Raw genomic sequence first — 16,422 nt, 5'->3', positions numbered from 1 at the left:
TTCAAAAGTCTTTAAACCTGTGATTTAAAAAACTACTTCTAATACTCAATAGGTGTTTGATATCAGAACATTTTAGATAAATAAAAAAAGCATGTCCAGGAGCTTTTTAAAAGTAACGTGGATCAGCTGGATTGAAAAATTTCTTTGTGATTATGTTGACAGAGTCTCTGAGCTTTATGTGCGTTTCTTTCTTACCTACAGTCCACCTCTGTGTAGAAACACAGGCTGAATTCTAAGGGGCAAACCCCAAGCCCCACTTACTTGCTAAATCCAGACCTCAAATTCCCCAGTGTTCACAAAAGCGAATGTTTTGGAACCAATGTTTTCATTTGCGCCCCATCTAATTATTTCCACAAAACATTAAGAAGAAATTACCTTTAGAAAACAAAGTGTCATTTGTTCATTACACTTTAGTTAGAACAGTATACAAATTATCTTCCTTGACCTCAGTAATTCATTTGAATAATATGTCCGCTCATCGGATTTGCTGAGAAAATATGGATTGCCATTTAATTAAATCCTATTTGTCAAGAGGAGCCCTATCTATCCACTGAAAATTACAGAATGGTATTATATGAAATGGACATTTAAAAAGGCACACACTATTCAGACATTTTCAGGTTCAAATCTTTATTGTTTTAAAAGTCTACATGTCTTTTACAATTACAATAATTTGTTACTTAAATGACTCTTGTATGGTTAATGTACAATGAATTTTTCCTGAAACTCAACCATGAAATACAATTTTCATCAATATGATTTTTCTAAATAGATTAATAAAAGACTTCTGTGTTGTTGGGAAGGTTCAAGTGCTTCACTTTAAATCTAACAGCACAGGGATTCTTCCCTTCAGAATCTATGTGATCAATCCATCAAAAGTGCTTTTGAAGACTGCAGATTTACCTGTGACTAATTTTCAGATCAGCATCAAATTATAAGTTTTTTTTTTAAACATTAAAGGGCATTTTAATGTAATGAAAGAAGATGCAGTAGTTATCTTTATTCATCTACTGAGGCAAACTCATGTTGAAGAAAAATTATGATTATTGGCATGCAATGAACACTCCTCTTTAAATAGTTGATGAATTTATACATATTATAAAGAATCTGTTAAAGAGTGCAAGTATTTAAATGATTTCACAAAAGGACATATGCTGGTAATAATGGTAACTAACATTTAACATCTAAATACAAGCTAATGTATATTTAACAGGCATTTAGCATGGCTAATAATAAGCCATGATGCACAAGGCTTGCCCTTTGAGAAAATGAACTCCTTTGGTCCACACTCCTAAAGTTATCTGGGTAAAAAAATTGGAACAGTTATAGGACCAGGGATTTTAATGAAATTCTTGTTTCTAAAATGTAACCCATTAAAAATGAAAAGTAGTATATCTGTGAAGTATATTGTCACATGACCTCAGTATAAAAAGATGGCCTTCTACTTGGAGCGATGAATGAGCACTGAAGGACAATCCAGAAAAGAATGAGACAGAATGAACAGAGTTCCCACTGTGTTATACTTTTTTGTTCCATGGCACTGCTTTCACTCTGTAGAATTTTGTACCTAAAGGAACTTTAAATCTGTTTTGTGCCTAAGGAAAAAAACAAATACAAATACTTCAAATTACATCGCAAAAATGTTGTTCTATTGTATTCTGCTTTCACTAAGATTTTTTAGAGCAGGAAGTTATTTGCACCCCCAGCATTCTTAAAACTGGTACATGGAGGCAGACTAGACAACCCTATTTGTCTGAATTGACAGTCAGTGATAACTTACCATTAACAGGGAGATGTGCCAATTGGCTAGTAGAATTATTGACTGCTCTATGCTGCTGCAAGGGTTAGTCCTCTGGCCCTGTGATGCAGCGATGGATCAGAGGTCAAAGCCTTTTAGAAATGAGTATTTTCCTCCTGATTTACGCAGTCTATTTTCTCTCCAAAATAGCTCATACAAAGCAGTGGCCCATGTACCAGGTAGGATGGCAAAATTACAGATAAACTACTTCCCCAAATTCATCTTAGGATTTGCAGAGGACATTTCCAATTAATTAATTAAAGGCAAGCATAAACACCCTCAGTTAAGAATCTATCAGTGTGAATATTTCTAATCACCAGTTAGAACTATTGGGTAGATTCTGCCATATTTACTCAAGCTGAGTAGAACTAACTCCACAAGCAGTCTCATACATTTCAGTGATGCTACTTGAGGAGAAGATAGTACTGTACATGTTTAAGTGTAGCAGAATCTGAACTCATTTTCCTTGTATACTGATTTTAATAATTACATATTTTTCAGTAGTATTCCTGTACCTTTTTTGCCTGGCAATATTCCTTTTCCATTACTTTTCCTAGCACCCAAGGTCTTCTAGATGCACCTGAAGCTAAACAGAATCAAAACATTTATTTTAATTACACATGATATATTATTATCCTCGAAGAGATGGGCCAGAATTTTCAAACATGAGTGCTGCAAGCTAACCTCCTATATCAAACTGGCCTGATTTTCACAGGGACCATGCACTTACATGTTTGAAAATTTTGGCTATAATCTTTTACACTGAAGTACCTTAAATTTCATAACTAGTAGTAATTTTTAAGTAGCTGCAATGAGGAATTTATACAAATATTAAAATGAAAACTAACACAGTTTTAGAAACAACAGGATAATTAGAAATTAGAACAACTGTACTGGGATAAATTGGAAACAAAATTCTTCATGAAGACAATTTAGGTACATCTATATTACCACAGCAGCTAGGGAATACATGCTCATGTTGCATTCTCATTACAAAAAATTCTAAGTGTTATTTTACTCTTTTCAAATTGTCAGTCATCAGTGTGAAGGAAAATCTCAAAACAGGTGCGAAAGGAACGGATCATGTGATATACACACTGTGCATATGATACATTTTCAAACTGGCATATTAATGAGAAACAGCGTGTTTGAAGCATTAGACTAGAAGCCAGGAACCATTCATTTTGAATGTAATGTCAGCAAATGATTCATTATGCAGCCTTGGGGAAGTCGTTTAAATTCATTTGGCCAGGTACTCCATTGCATGTGCTTTGAGCCATGCCACTGGCTAATTCTGGCTGTACTGAGAGCATATACAGCCCTGAAAACAGTCATCATAATGAGACTGATCCTCTGGTGTGTAGAGACTCTTACCCCCACTATTTCTCCCTGCTACTACTGTAAGGGATGTATAGATGAAATATCTCTACATTGTATCAATCCCAGGCTTTGGGATTAGGCCCTCTTGGGTTAGTACTAGAATGCAGGACTCCAGGCCCATCAGTAAAACCAGAGCATACAAGGAAGACTGTGAATTTGTAAGTCTTTAGTAATTCATATTAAATAATACATTAGATGGTATATTATAGCTCTTAAAACTACATGTAGCAGTTTTTATTTTTATACATGCAGTTATTACATATATAAATTGCACTTTTCCTTTACATATAAAGCAAAGAAACTAAGTAGTGCAATGAGATACAGATACTAAATCATTACTGAAGTATTTACTGTATATTATTACCACCACCTGAGACTAATACAACTGGAAGAGTTTAAAAATCACATTTATTTTTCAGCATTTATGCTGTTTTATTTTTTGAATTTCTCTCAGTTTAGTTAATGAAAACAGACTCACTCACTTCTGAGTTTTCATAAACTAGCTCAGTGCATCAATGTCTGGGCTGTGCACTTTTTAGAGGAATATTTAAATAAAACAAAAACCTGTTTTCATTGACATTTCAAATAAAAATCAAAACACACTTGTAGTTAATATTATAGGTTTGTAAAACCTTAACTTCCACTACAAATATCCTGGACCTAACTGTTAACCACCTGACAAATGTTTTTTAGCAAGCAGTAGCCTTTCATCTCTTCATACTGCCTGCTGCTCATAATCCAAAGTCCTCGCCAAGGCACTCATTCCTTACCCCTCCATGTTCCCATGACCCCTCATTGTCACTTATCTGGCCCAAACATGAATAGTGGCATACCATCTTTGCTGAAGGCCGCCAAGCTTTGGTTCCATTGGGAAAAACTGGAGATGGTCTTTATTTGTAAAGACAAAAATAGTGAGAAAGCCCTAGCTTTCCCTGACACGAGTAGCTTAAAACATCTAAAACCTGAGATTTGCAAAAATATTGCAGAAATGGGCAACTCTGCACCCAGTTTCAGAGTTTACCTAATCCCATCTCTCAAAACAAGCAGAAGGAGATTAATGCAAGACTGAATAAATAATATTCAGCATAAAAGGTGGACATGTGAGGGATTAATATTACTGTGAGAAGCAGATGTGCATGCCTGAGCGTCAAAGGGCAGATCCAGACACAGCATTTTTGGGAGTCCTAAAACGGTAACTTCCTGTACATGGATACATCTTGATTAGTGTCCATCAGAGCCATACCATTATGCTCATGGCTGATCTGGGAATATGGGAGAAGAATAGTGATATTTATCTTTAGAATTTATCCCAAACTTAACTTTTTTCATGAGGAGGTGAATGAGTGATCTCTCCTTTCCCCAGCCTTTTGCTGCACAAGGGGAGCCCAAGTGCTTGTTTCTTTCAACCCTAGCTCTCAAGTTTATATTTCTTTCAGCTCAAGGACACAATGGTAGCATTCAGTTAACATTACCAAAGATGCCTTTTGCAAGGAAATGGGCTGAACACATTTAGGAAAAGGAAAGCTGAAATTCTACTTTATATTTCTAGTTCTTTCAAATTTTGGGCCCCCAAGACACAGGCTTTGCCGGTGCCCAAGTAGTAAGATCTGTAAGAAGTGGACAAAACTAAGTCGTTTTGGAGGTAGAAAGTGGGCAATGAAATGGGAATGTAAATTACAAGGGGTTGACCTCACTGGTTGATGTTAAAGCGTGTGCAAGGAACATAGCAATGATTTTAAGAGATTACTGTAAGTGTGAAGCAGTTGCAGTGTGCCTCTCTAGATCAGTAATATCTGCAAGAACCATACTCCATTTATTTTCTTTGTGAGATGCTTTATGTCTATTATTATGTCTGTCACCAATCTTCACAGCATTCCCAGCAGTTATTAAATTTATGACTAATAACTTAAAACCAAACTCTAAAAAAGTGGTTCTATGCACATCCTCCTCTCCACTTTTTAAGTCACAGTACTTTTATCTTGCCATCTTTATTTGCCAGATTCACACAGAAAACAGGGAGAGATCAATTTCCCAAAACCACTTTTAATAAAGTCTTATTATCCTGTACATTGTGTGTTTCCAGATCTTAAAAATTATCTCTGGCCTGAGAAAACCCGTAATAAATTTCAAATTGAGATGCTGTATGTGGGAAGTTAAAGGACATTTGTGTATGCACCAAATTTGTTTTTTTGTTGGAGCCCTCCTTGTGATTAGCTGAGGATGGACACACCTTTTCCCATCACTGTGTCTCTTGCACCAAGTCCAAGTATAGCCTGTTTACCCTCCTTTCCTTTTTTCCACCCATTCACTCCCATACCTCCCTCTTCTGTTTTCTTCTTCTTTTCAAGAACTTTTTTTTTGGCTTGCTTTTCTGAAAAAAATCTTTTAGTGAAGTCAGGGTTGGTGGGCTGCTGCTTGAATTCATTGTCCCATATACGCAAGATACTACTTTGCCCACATACACTGGAGACTGTTGAGGGAAAAGATGGGCAGGACTAAAGGAGTTGCCTGCCACTTCCCATCAGGTGTGTTTGTGTGCGCGCACATATCCAGGGTCACGCAGCTTGCCTTGCCTCACTGCTCCTTTCTCCTGCCCTAGTCATACTAGACTACTCGCATATGCCCCAAGGGGAACCACTCCCTAAGCTGGGAAACACTAAATACCTTGAAACACTGAAAAACCACAGGAAAACCCTGCTGCACTAAACTTGAGTGCAAAGGATTAACACTATCTAAAGCAGCAGTTCCGTAGCTGTGGACTGCATCCCCAAATGGGGTTCCACCATCAGCAGGTGGGGCTGCAGAGATTCCCAGTGTGCAGAAGATGTAATTTTGCTCTGCACAGTATGACTTCACCAGTGAGGAGCTGCCAAAATCTTAACAGGTTCCCTCCTCACCCCACGAAGGGGTCGTTGCCTATCCCCACCCCCCAGGACTCCTGCCCCATCCAACCCCCCTGCGTTCCTTGACTCCCCCGCCCAGGACCCCTGCCCCATCCACCCCCATCCCCTGTGCCCTGACTGCCCCCAGAACCGGGCAGGAGGGTCTCGTGGGCCACCACAGTGGATGCCCACCCCACCCCTAAGAGCCAGAGGGACCTGCCGGGAGGCAAGGTGGGGAGTCCTGGAGGTGCTTACCTGGGGCAGCTCCCCGGAAGCATCCGGCAGGTCCCTCTGGCTCCGGGGGAGCAGGGGGAGCAGCTGCTCCCCCACTGATCACATCATAAGTGGCACCTTAGGTGCCGACTCCCTGGGTGCTCCGGGGCTGGAGCACGCATGGGGAAAATTTGGTGGGTGCAGAGCACCCACCGGCAGCTCCCCGCCCCGAACCTGACCCCAGCTCACCTCCGCTCCACCTCCGCCTCCTCCCCTGAACGTGCTGCCCCACTCTGTTTCTCTGCCCCCTCCCCCGGCTTCCTGCAAATCAGCTGTTCGGCAGGAAGCCGGGGAGGGCTGAAAAATAGGCCGCGGCTTCACATTCAGGCTGAGGGTGGCGGAGGTGAGCTGGGACGGGGAGCGGTTCCCTGCGCCTCCTCCCCCCCAGGGTTACCTGCTGTGGCACGGGCGACCCTCCTCACCCCCCCACCCCCACTCTAGCTCACCTCCACTCCGCCTCCCTGGGCCTGAGCGAAGCCATCCCCTGCTTCTCAGCCTGCCCCAGCTTCCTGCGCGAACAGCTGATTCGTGGAAAGCTGGGCGGGGGGGGCGGAGAAGCAGAGCAGGGCGGCATGTTCAGGAGAGGAGGCGCAGGCAGACGGGAGGTGAGCTGGGGCCAGGCGTGGGATGGGGAGCTGCCAGTGGGTGCTCTACACCCACTAAATTTTCCCCTTGGGTGCTCCCTCCTGAACAACTGGTTCTAAAAGGGCTTCTAAATTTAACAACCGGTTCGCTAGAACTGGCTGCAGCTCACCACTGGACTTCACATGTACGGTGTGTGCGAGGTCATAATGCTCTACAAAATGGCATCCTCTGCACAGCGTGACCTCATCTACCATATGTACCAGGCATGCTGTGCTCTTCAAATGGTGGCTTCCATGCTGTGTGAGGCCCACAAGGAAATAATTCACTAAAATGGGGTCATGCTGGCAAAAAGTTTGGGAACCCTTGCTCTAAAGCAAACATTTTCCTGTAAGAATTTGAGCCCTGCTGAACTTCATTTATGTAGGGTTGAGAAACAGCAGCAAATGTAGGCATTTAAAAATCAGGAAATAAAAAGTTATGGTTATCAGTTCTCTCACACTGAACATATAGATCCATAAAATTCCATCCATGCTACAGGAGATTTCTTTGCCTGGAGGGAAAATACCTTTAAAATAAAACTGAGTCCTTGTTTTTTTTAAAAAGTCAATTCCTTCTACAGCACAGGTGGAAGTTCAAGCCTCTGCAATGGGCTCACACCTCAAATTAGTAAATGGCAGCACAAAACCAGACCTACACAGCCAACATCAATACTGTGTAGTTATTTTAGTGCCATAAATCGTAACAAGACTAAGCCAAATGGTAATTTCATATGGTACATGTCTCAAATGTGCATGTATGTATGAATAAATATAGTCTTAAATTTGTTTTACAGTATAAATCAAAAAAGGATGAATGCATTTTGCTCTAACTGTCCAAAGTATTCACTTCTGGGACAAAATGTAATATGGAAAAGTTCTGCCTAAAAAAACCTTTCCGAAAATTACTGAATGAGGCTAAAACGAAAAACTCAATGTAAGATTAACTACAATTTTTGCTACAAATATACATTATGTCTATATCTAAAACATACATCTATATACGTAATTATTAAACAGCTGTTAGAAAAATAACAGTATAAGATCATGTTAAGTGCCTCAGAACATTATGCCACAGAGTTATCTGACACTTACCACACTCACCTGGCTTCAGATCCAGCGCAGGAAGAGACTCTGAATGTAAGAAATACAATGTTGGACTGACAGTAAATAATACATAGTTGTCATGGCGTTCGTCCAAGATAATGAGAACCAAATCGCCAACCTGAAAACTGGATAAAATAAGAATACTTAGCAGCAAAATATAAAAATATAGTATTGAGTATTTACACTGATTACTAAAGTACTTTTTTCAAGCAAAACAGACCTACTTATCACTGCTTAGAGTAGCAGCCGTGTTAGTCTGTATTCGCAAAAAGAAAAGGAGTACTTGTGACACCTTAGAGACTAACATTGGTCAAACTGGACGGTCTCTAAGTAAAAGAATAAATGGACACAAATCAGACGTCAAGAATTATAACATTCAAAAACCAGTTGGAGAACACTTCAATCTCTCTGGTCACTCAATTACAGACCTAAAAGTGGCAATACTTCAACAAAAAAAACTTTAAAAACAGACTCCAACGAGAGACTGCTGAATTGGAATTAATTTGCAAACTGGATACAATTAACTTAGGCTTGAACAGAGACTGGGAGTGGATGGGTCATTACACAAAGTAAAACTATTTCCCCATTTTTATCCCCGCCCCACCCCCCCTGTTCCTCAGATGTTCTTGTCAACTGCTGGAAATGGCCCACCTTGATTATCACTACAAACCTCCCCCCCCCCCTTGCTGGTAATAGCTCACCTTAATAGCTCACCTTAAGTGATCACTTTGGTTATAGTATGTACGGTAACACCCATTGTTTCATGTTCTCTATGTATATAAATCTCCCCACTGTATTTTCCACTGAATACAGTGGAAAATACAGTGAAGTGTTGAAGTGAGCTGTAGCTCACAAAAGCTTATGCTCAAATAAATTTGTTAGTCTCTAAGGTGCCACAAGTTCTCCTATTCTTTTTGCGAATACAGACTAACACGGCTGCTACTCTGAAACATAAGTAACTGTGATGCTTCCCAGGGCTACCCAGGGTTGTGAGGCACCTTACCACTACCTGCTATAAGCATGACGGAGTCTTGTCTTTGCCTGCTGTGGATCAGCTCCTTAACTCCACCAGCCTCTAGCAACACAAGCACTACTTTCCAGGCTTCTGCAGGCCTCCTTCTTTCTATACTGGTTAGCAATAAGCACAAAACAACCTTTGACCATCCCTCTGGAGAGATCAGCCCCTGTTACACTGACCATGCACTGAACTCTCAGGTCATCCTCTAATCACAAAGGAATAGCACAAACCAGCTTACACAATTCAACTCAGGATCACTACTCTGTTTAACACACAGCATTTAGATATATTATAGTGAAGGCAAGAATAAGCTTATAATCAAATGATAGTAAGAAAGAATAATGGAAAAATGATTACACATAAAACAAAATCATAACATGCTTTCTAGAGCTTAAACTTAACTCACAAGACCTACCGGATAGCTTATCTCAAGCCCTTTTCCCAGTTTTTTCAACCAGGATGACTGAGATCCCCCTTTCATAAAATCTAATCTGCTGACAGCTTGTCTTCAAAGACTGAAGGACCCAGGGTGTGTCTCTGCCCCTTCAGATATATCACAGCAGACCTTTGATCTTCACCTGAAAACAGGGTGTTCCACCTTTCTGCTGTTTACCTCTTCCTGTGAATTACTTCTGAAGTCTCCAAAAGCTCTTCATTAGCAATTGATTCAGCGCTTGTCCACACCTAAAATGAAGCTGTGCCACTGTAGTGCTTTACTGAAGACACTACCTAAACTGATGGGAGGGGTTCTCTTGTTGGTATAGGTATTCCACCTCCCTGAGAAGCGGTAGCTAGGTCAGCGGGAGAATTCTACAGTGGGGGTCAGTTTAATTGCATTGCTCAGAGGTGTGGATTTTTCACATCCCTATGTGACGTAGCTATACCAATCTAATTTCCTAGTATTGATCAGGTCTCAGTATGTTAATAAACTTCTGCTGTAGGACACACCGTATACAACAGTCCACTAGGAAAATAAGTATCTTCTACCTCTTGTCTGGAGAAGTTCGGCTCAAGGTGCACTACATTTGAATGACCTGCCTTTAACTACAAGACTTCGAAAACATAATTTTCAGCACATACATATAATTCCTCACATATTTTCATACAAAGATTATGATGACTAGTGTAACACAGGCATTGATTAGAAACCTTACATGACATTATTTTGGGGAACTGAGGGGATACTTATCATAGAATCATAGAATATCAGGATTGGAAGGGACCTCAGGAGATCATCTAGTCCAACCCCCTGCTCAAAGCAGGACCAATCCACAATTTTTGCCCCAGATCCCTAAATGGCCCCCTCAAGGATTGAACTCACAATCCTGGGTTTAGCAGGCCAATGCTCAAACCACTGAGCTATCCCTTCCCTTGAACCCCTATGTAGCCCTGTGCCCTCTGCCAGTTGGCATCAAGAGGTCCTTGGGTCACAGCAATACGTTGTGGGGGGGGGGGTAAGTATCTCTGAGCTGTAACAGCTAATTTAGACCTCATCGTTTTGTATGTGTAGTTGGGATTATGTTTTCCAGTGTGCATTACTTTGCATTTGTCAACACTGAATTACATCTGCCATTTTGTTGCCCAGTTTTTTTTTTTTTTTTTTTTTTTTTAAAGATCCCTTCGTAACTCTTCGCGGTCTGCTTTGGACTTAACTATTTTAAGCAATTTTGTATCATCTGCAAACTTTGCCACCTCACTGTTTACTCTCATTTCCAGATGATTTATGTATATGTTGAGCAGCACTGGTCCCAGTACAGATCCTTGGGGAACCCTAATATTTACTTCTTTCCACTGCGAAAACTGACTACTTATTCCAATTCTTTGTTATCTATCTTTTAATGAGATACTGATCCATGAGAGGATCTTCACTCTTATGTCATGACTCCTTTTGCTTAAGAGCCTTTGGTGAGGGACTTTGTCAACGCTTTCTGCAAGTCCCAAATACACTATATCCACTGGATCACCCTTGTCCTTTCACTGTTTTTTTTTTTTTTTAAAGTGGGGTATACATATAGTTTGAGCCTCTGTTATGGTGTTTTTAAAAACTTTCTATACAGCTTGCTTTTAATTTCCATTTAACTAATCTACTCATTTGTGTGTAGTTCCTTTTTTTGAAGTTAAATGCTACTGTGGTAGGTTTCTCTGGTACCTTTTCCCCTACGAGCATGTTAAATTTTATTACATGAGGTTGCTATTACCGAGTGGTTCAGCTATATTCACCTCTTGGACCAGATCCTGAGCATACCTTTGGACTAAATCAAGAATTGCCTCCCCCTTTGTGGGATCCAGGACAAGCTTGTTCAAGAAGCAGCCCTTAATGGTGTCTAGGTTTCAGAGTAGCAGCTGTGTTGGTCTGTATCCGCAAAAAGAACAGGAGTACTTGTGGCACCTTAGAGAATTTGTTAGTCTCTAATGGTGTCTAGACATTTTATGACAGGTTTCAGAGTAGCAGCCGTGTTAGTCTGTATTCGCAAAAAGAAAAGGAGTACTTGTGGCACCTTAGAGACTAACAAATTTATTAGAGCATAAGCTTTCGTGAGCTACAGCTCACTTCATCGGATGCATTTGGTGGAAAAAACAGAGGAGAGATTTATATACACACACACACAGAGAACATGAAACAATGGGTTTATCTACACACTGTAAGGAGAGTGATCACTTAAGATAAGCCATCACCAGCAGCAGGGGGGGGAAAGGAGGAAAACCTTTCATGGTGACAAGCAAGGTAGGCTAATTCCAGCAGTTAACAAGAATATCAGAGGAACAGTGGGGGGTGAGGTGGGAGGGAGAAATACCATGGGGAAATAGTTTAATTCAAACTTATCTCTGACGTAAGGATGTATAAGCCCATCTGAAACCAAATTTCAATTCCTATTAAGCTCTGATGGAACTCAAGCGATATTTAAGAAAATGGATGGAATAAAAGAAATAGTTAAAACTCTATAAGATGCTGAAAATTTCCTGCCACAGGAACAAAGACAATTAAATGTACACTGCATATGAATTAACAAACTACATGTCACGAGCTGAAGATATTTCTAGGACCAACCCATGAGCCAGTGAAAGGACAACTGCAGATCTGAATCCAACCAAGCCTGAAAGAGGTATTTTCCTCCTTCCAAGGAATCAGAGGAAAGAGCGGGATAAAGCTTCTCTGAACTGAGGAAGCAAACTAGCAGCACTCCCTGCTCTTATCTTTCAACACCATGAAACACTCTCAATGCAGTCTCTCATCTCTTCTGATTGTCTCTATAAAACAACCACAGAGCTACATCAAGAAGCAACTTTCCACTTCAGATCCAATATCTCTTAGACCTTCCTTTACTTAATAATAGTCATAAGTTAATTGCAATTATCTTGTTTGTTCTTGATCATGATAAAATTACTTGGCACTCAACTTGAAACACCCCTTTCTACCTCACATTATTATAAATAGCAATACAAACTCAGATTATTAGAAGTGGGTACTAACACAGAGAATAAGATACCTTAAAGAAAAGGACGACCTTGCTGTAAACATCAACAGTGAAATCTGAAGTCAATAGCAAAAAGCCCATTGGGTCCAGGATTTGCCCCCAACAATTTTTAATAGCGCCTAACCAGTTACCCATGATACACAGTTCTTTGAAAAAAAGGCAACTTCAGAAGTAATCTTAGGAATTCACATGATATATTTTTAGCAGACTTATTCTGAATGGAGTAATTATTTCTTGGACATAAAATCATAGCTGAAATCCCCAACTAGATTTATAATTATAAAAAAGACATGAAATGAGATTGAATGCAAATTATGGTGATGATGTTATACAAATCATTTAAAAATTCATTTGTAGCCTCACGGACCATGTATTGAAAGCTTGATTGTAAAAGAATATAAAGAATCAAATGTAATAAAGATTTATTACTAAGGAAATTCACTGTAGTCTCAGATATGAATTTGAGGTTAAGATGCTGAAAAGAATTACTATACATTACCTCCACATACTTTACCTGTACATTTGTTATTGCAGACATACAATTTATTGAGCCACATCAAGAACAAAATGTGAGAATAAAAATATACTTACTCTCGGATAGCTATTTTTTCAGAATGTCTTGAAGACACTGAAGACATGCTTTGGGACATCTAGAAAAATAATGAAAGAGCAAACAACTATAAAATACTGGCAGCATACATTGTAGATAGAGGACAATTAAAATTGTTTTAATTTATGTATGAACCATACAAAAATATTAAAACTAACACATGTTCTTATTACCATCTTAGCCATTTTGCTTGTGTGTATACTTTCCCTTTCCTTGTATTTTGCTTTGGTCGTTTTAAAATGTAAGCTTTTTGGGACAGGGATTGAAACACAGCACATTTCAGGTGCTTCCATAATATAACAATTATAGTAAGAATAATAATTACAATAAATGAAATTTTATTTTATATGGCCTTTCAACCTATAGCCCAAAACACTTTAAAGAGTTAATATCAGAGTGAAAGAAAACTTAAGAGGTAGAAAAAGAAGATATTTTTAGATGAAATAAAAATAAGCAGAGCATCACTAAGGCATAAGAAAACTGCTGCATATGGGAGGCAGGTGAACAGACAGTTACTTTTATACTAACCATGGTGGGACTATGTGAAGGGTCAGAGAACTTGACAAAGCTAGACAAGAGAAAGGAGCAAGGAAGAGGATATGGAAGGTTTTAAAAACAATCAGGACAATTTTGGAGTAGAACCTGCAATAATTAGTGAGCAAATGAAGTGTTTGATTTATATTATGCCCAATCATTAAACTACCTGTATGTATGCGAAAGTGGGCGTAAGCATTTAACACATGCTGGTGCAGGTAGGATAAGACTGTGGAGACCAGGCTGAAAGGAGTTGAAGACAAGGATGAAAGTTTCAGCAGAGGTGGAAGTGATGCAGCAATGTTGCAGAAGAGGCGGAAGGCATATTAGCAAACAAAGGAGATAAAAAAGTTCAGGTTCAAGAATTTATACTCAGTCCTGTGGACAATGGAGGCAGATACCTCATTTGAGAAATTCTATGATGTTTTGTTTTTCAGGGTAACTCCTCTTGCCCAAAGGAGTATACCAAAAAGTACCTCACAGTATCACAATTTTACCTACAAGAAATTAAGGGCAATTCATTGCACTGCTTTTCAATATTTTAAAAAATATATATAAATTCATCAGTTTCAATCTCGCTGAATTTGAGCTCCTCTTTTGAAAATGTACTTTTTCACCTGAATGGCCACACTTCAAAAGGTATTTTTGCTCCACTGTGTAACTGTGCAGTAGATGTATTTTTAAATGCTATGTATTGAAAGTGTTTAAGTGCATAAAAACGTTTTTCAATAAGATAGAGCTGCACACATGTTCAAATGGATTAACAAAAACATTGAAGATATGAAAATACTTAGGAAAAAAAAGAAAACAAATGTGAAGGCCAGATTTAAATATGGCTATCTATAACTTTATGCAACCGGCATATACACTTTAAGCCAAATCCAATAATCACCTACTTTTGACAACAATCCTAGGACTAGGTTACTGTGAGAAGGAATCCTTAGTAGCTACATACCCCATTGAGGGAAAAAGGATTAATCTCCTCAAATATTAACAGGTTTTCGTAAGTGTATTTATTCTCTGAGAAATTACTTCTGTGCTGCAGACTTGTGTCTTGATTCATTAGCACAAGCGTCAAACAAAAAGGTTGCTTCCTCTTTTCCCATCCTATATTTTGGAAAACTTCTAGGACAGTTTTACTTTGTGTAATGACCCATCGACATCCAGTCTTTATTCAAGCCTAATTTAACGGCATCCAGTTTGCAAATTAAAAAGTAAAACTATTTCCCCATGCTTATTTTTCCCCCTACTGTTACTCACACCTTCTTGTCAACTGTTGGAAATGGGACATCCTGATATCACTACAAAAGGGGTTTTTTTTGTTCTTGTCTGTTTTCTCCTGCTGATAATAGCTCACCTTAACTGATCACTCTCATTATAGTGGGTATGGTAACAATCAACCCATTTTTTCATGTTCTCTGTGTGTGTATATCTTCCTACTGTATTTTCCACTTCATGCATCTGATGAAGTGTGTTTTAGCCCACGAAAGCTTATGCTCAAATAAATTTGTTAGTCTCCAAGGTGCCACAAGTACTCCTCGTTCTTTTTGCTGATACAGACTAACATGGCTACCACTCTGAAACCTGCATTGTGAATGACTTCTTTCCCAACTACTTATTCTCTCTTTCCTCATTCCCACCCTCAAAATAAAGAAAAGCCTTTCTGCCAAAGCAGTAAATTTCAGAGAAAAAACAAAAAGAAAGCCTTAGAAGAAACCATTTTCAACTATGCAAATGTACATAATGAAAAGCTCAGATCTATGTACTTTAAAAACAATTTGTCTTGGAAAGATGTGTAACTGTCTTGTCGATGCAGGCACTTGCACACTACATTTAAGATACAATTTTCAAAGGTGCCTAAAGGTTTAAGTCTCCCAGTTCCTACTAATATTCAATGGGAGCTGGCTGCCTAACTCCCTTGCATCCCTCCCTTTTGCCCAGCCTCAAATGACAGTTAAACTTCACATCTTGGGGAGTGTTGTCAAATGGCTAGACACAGAGAACTGAGACTGGATGTAATAATTCCCTATGACAGAGAGGTGTTCTAAAGTTTAATTAAAGTGAAACGTGATTGCAAATCATTATCACAGTTTACCCGAGAACGACAGTAGTTAATTCTTACTAATGCTTTTCTGTACTACCTAATAAGCAAACTGTCTTGTACAGCTAAGTAATTGGTTGCAGGTTTATTTTAGAAAACTAAAGAAGAACAGAGTTCTGAATACTGAGCCACACTCAATACTATGAGAAATGAAATATTTTAATCAATACTTTAAGTTCCATATTGCTCAGGTTAATAATAGTCCCTTTTCAGAGTCAACCCAAAATTAGCACTGATTATGGCTGAACAGCTTTAATAAATTTCTCTTGCGGTGTGTATTTTACATTTAATATGAAAGCAAATGGAAATACCCTACAGATTCTCAGATACATCCTTTCTTTATTCTCAAGTATATATTGTAGAAACTGTCTGCTAGTATCATTACATGAGATACTGCAAAACCTTAATAAGACAGTAACAAAGTAATGTTAGGTTGTTTTTTTTTACTAAACAACTTTGCATGATATTTTATAATAATTAGGAGATGAAAAAGTCTATTATAGGATGCACATAGAACTCAACTAGCAAGTTTACACTTCTTTTTTCTAGACTGGTTTTGGTCTAAAAGAAAACATCATATTTCATAAAAAACATGATCTATAAAAACTCTACTTTTGTAAGCA

General features: G+C 38.9%; 1 protein-coding gene across 9 annotated transcripts in view; it reads right to left on the bottom strand.

Moving 5' to 3' along the window:
* Positions 1-613: 613 nt before the first annotated feature.
* RB1CC1 (RB1 inducible coiled-coil 1) overlaps positions 614-16,422 on the bottom strand; it is a 161,899-nt gene continuing 146,090 nt past the window's right edge. For 6 of the 9 annotated variants that reach the window (XM_043507869.1, XM_038388400.2, XM_043507873.1 and 3 more), the window contains 4 exons: positions 13,146-13,204; positions 8,049-8,185; positions 2,314-2,384; positions 614-1,595 (listed from right to left, as the gene is read on the bottom strand). In XM_043507869.1, the coding sequence (XP_043363804.1) occupies positions 1,518-1,595; positions 2,314-2,384; positions 8,049-8,185; positions 13,146-13,204 (345 nt within the window). In that variant the 3' untranslated portion in view covers positions 614-1,517. Of the gene's footprint in view, positions 1,596-2,313; positions 2,385-8,048; positions 8,186-13,145; positions 13,205-16,422 lie in introns of those variants that run through there. The other 3 variants (XM_043507871.1, XM_038388401.2, XR_006278842.1) reach the window with 2 other exon arrangements.

Source organism: Dermochelys coriacea, chromosome 2 (assembly GCF_009764565.3).
Source record: "Dermochelys coriacea isolate rDerCor1 chromosome 2, rDerCor1.pri.v4, whole genome shotgun sequence".
NCBI classification, from domain to species: Eukaryota; Metazoa; Chordata; order Testudines; family Dermochelyidae; genus Dermochelys; species Dermochelys coriacea.
This window is presented reverse-complemented; position numbering and strand designations above follow the sequence as displayed.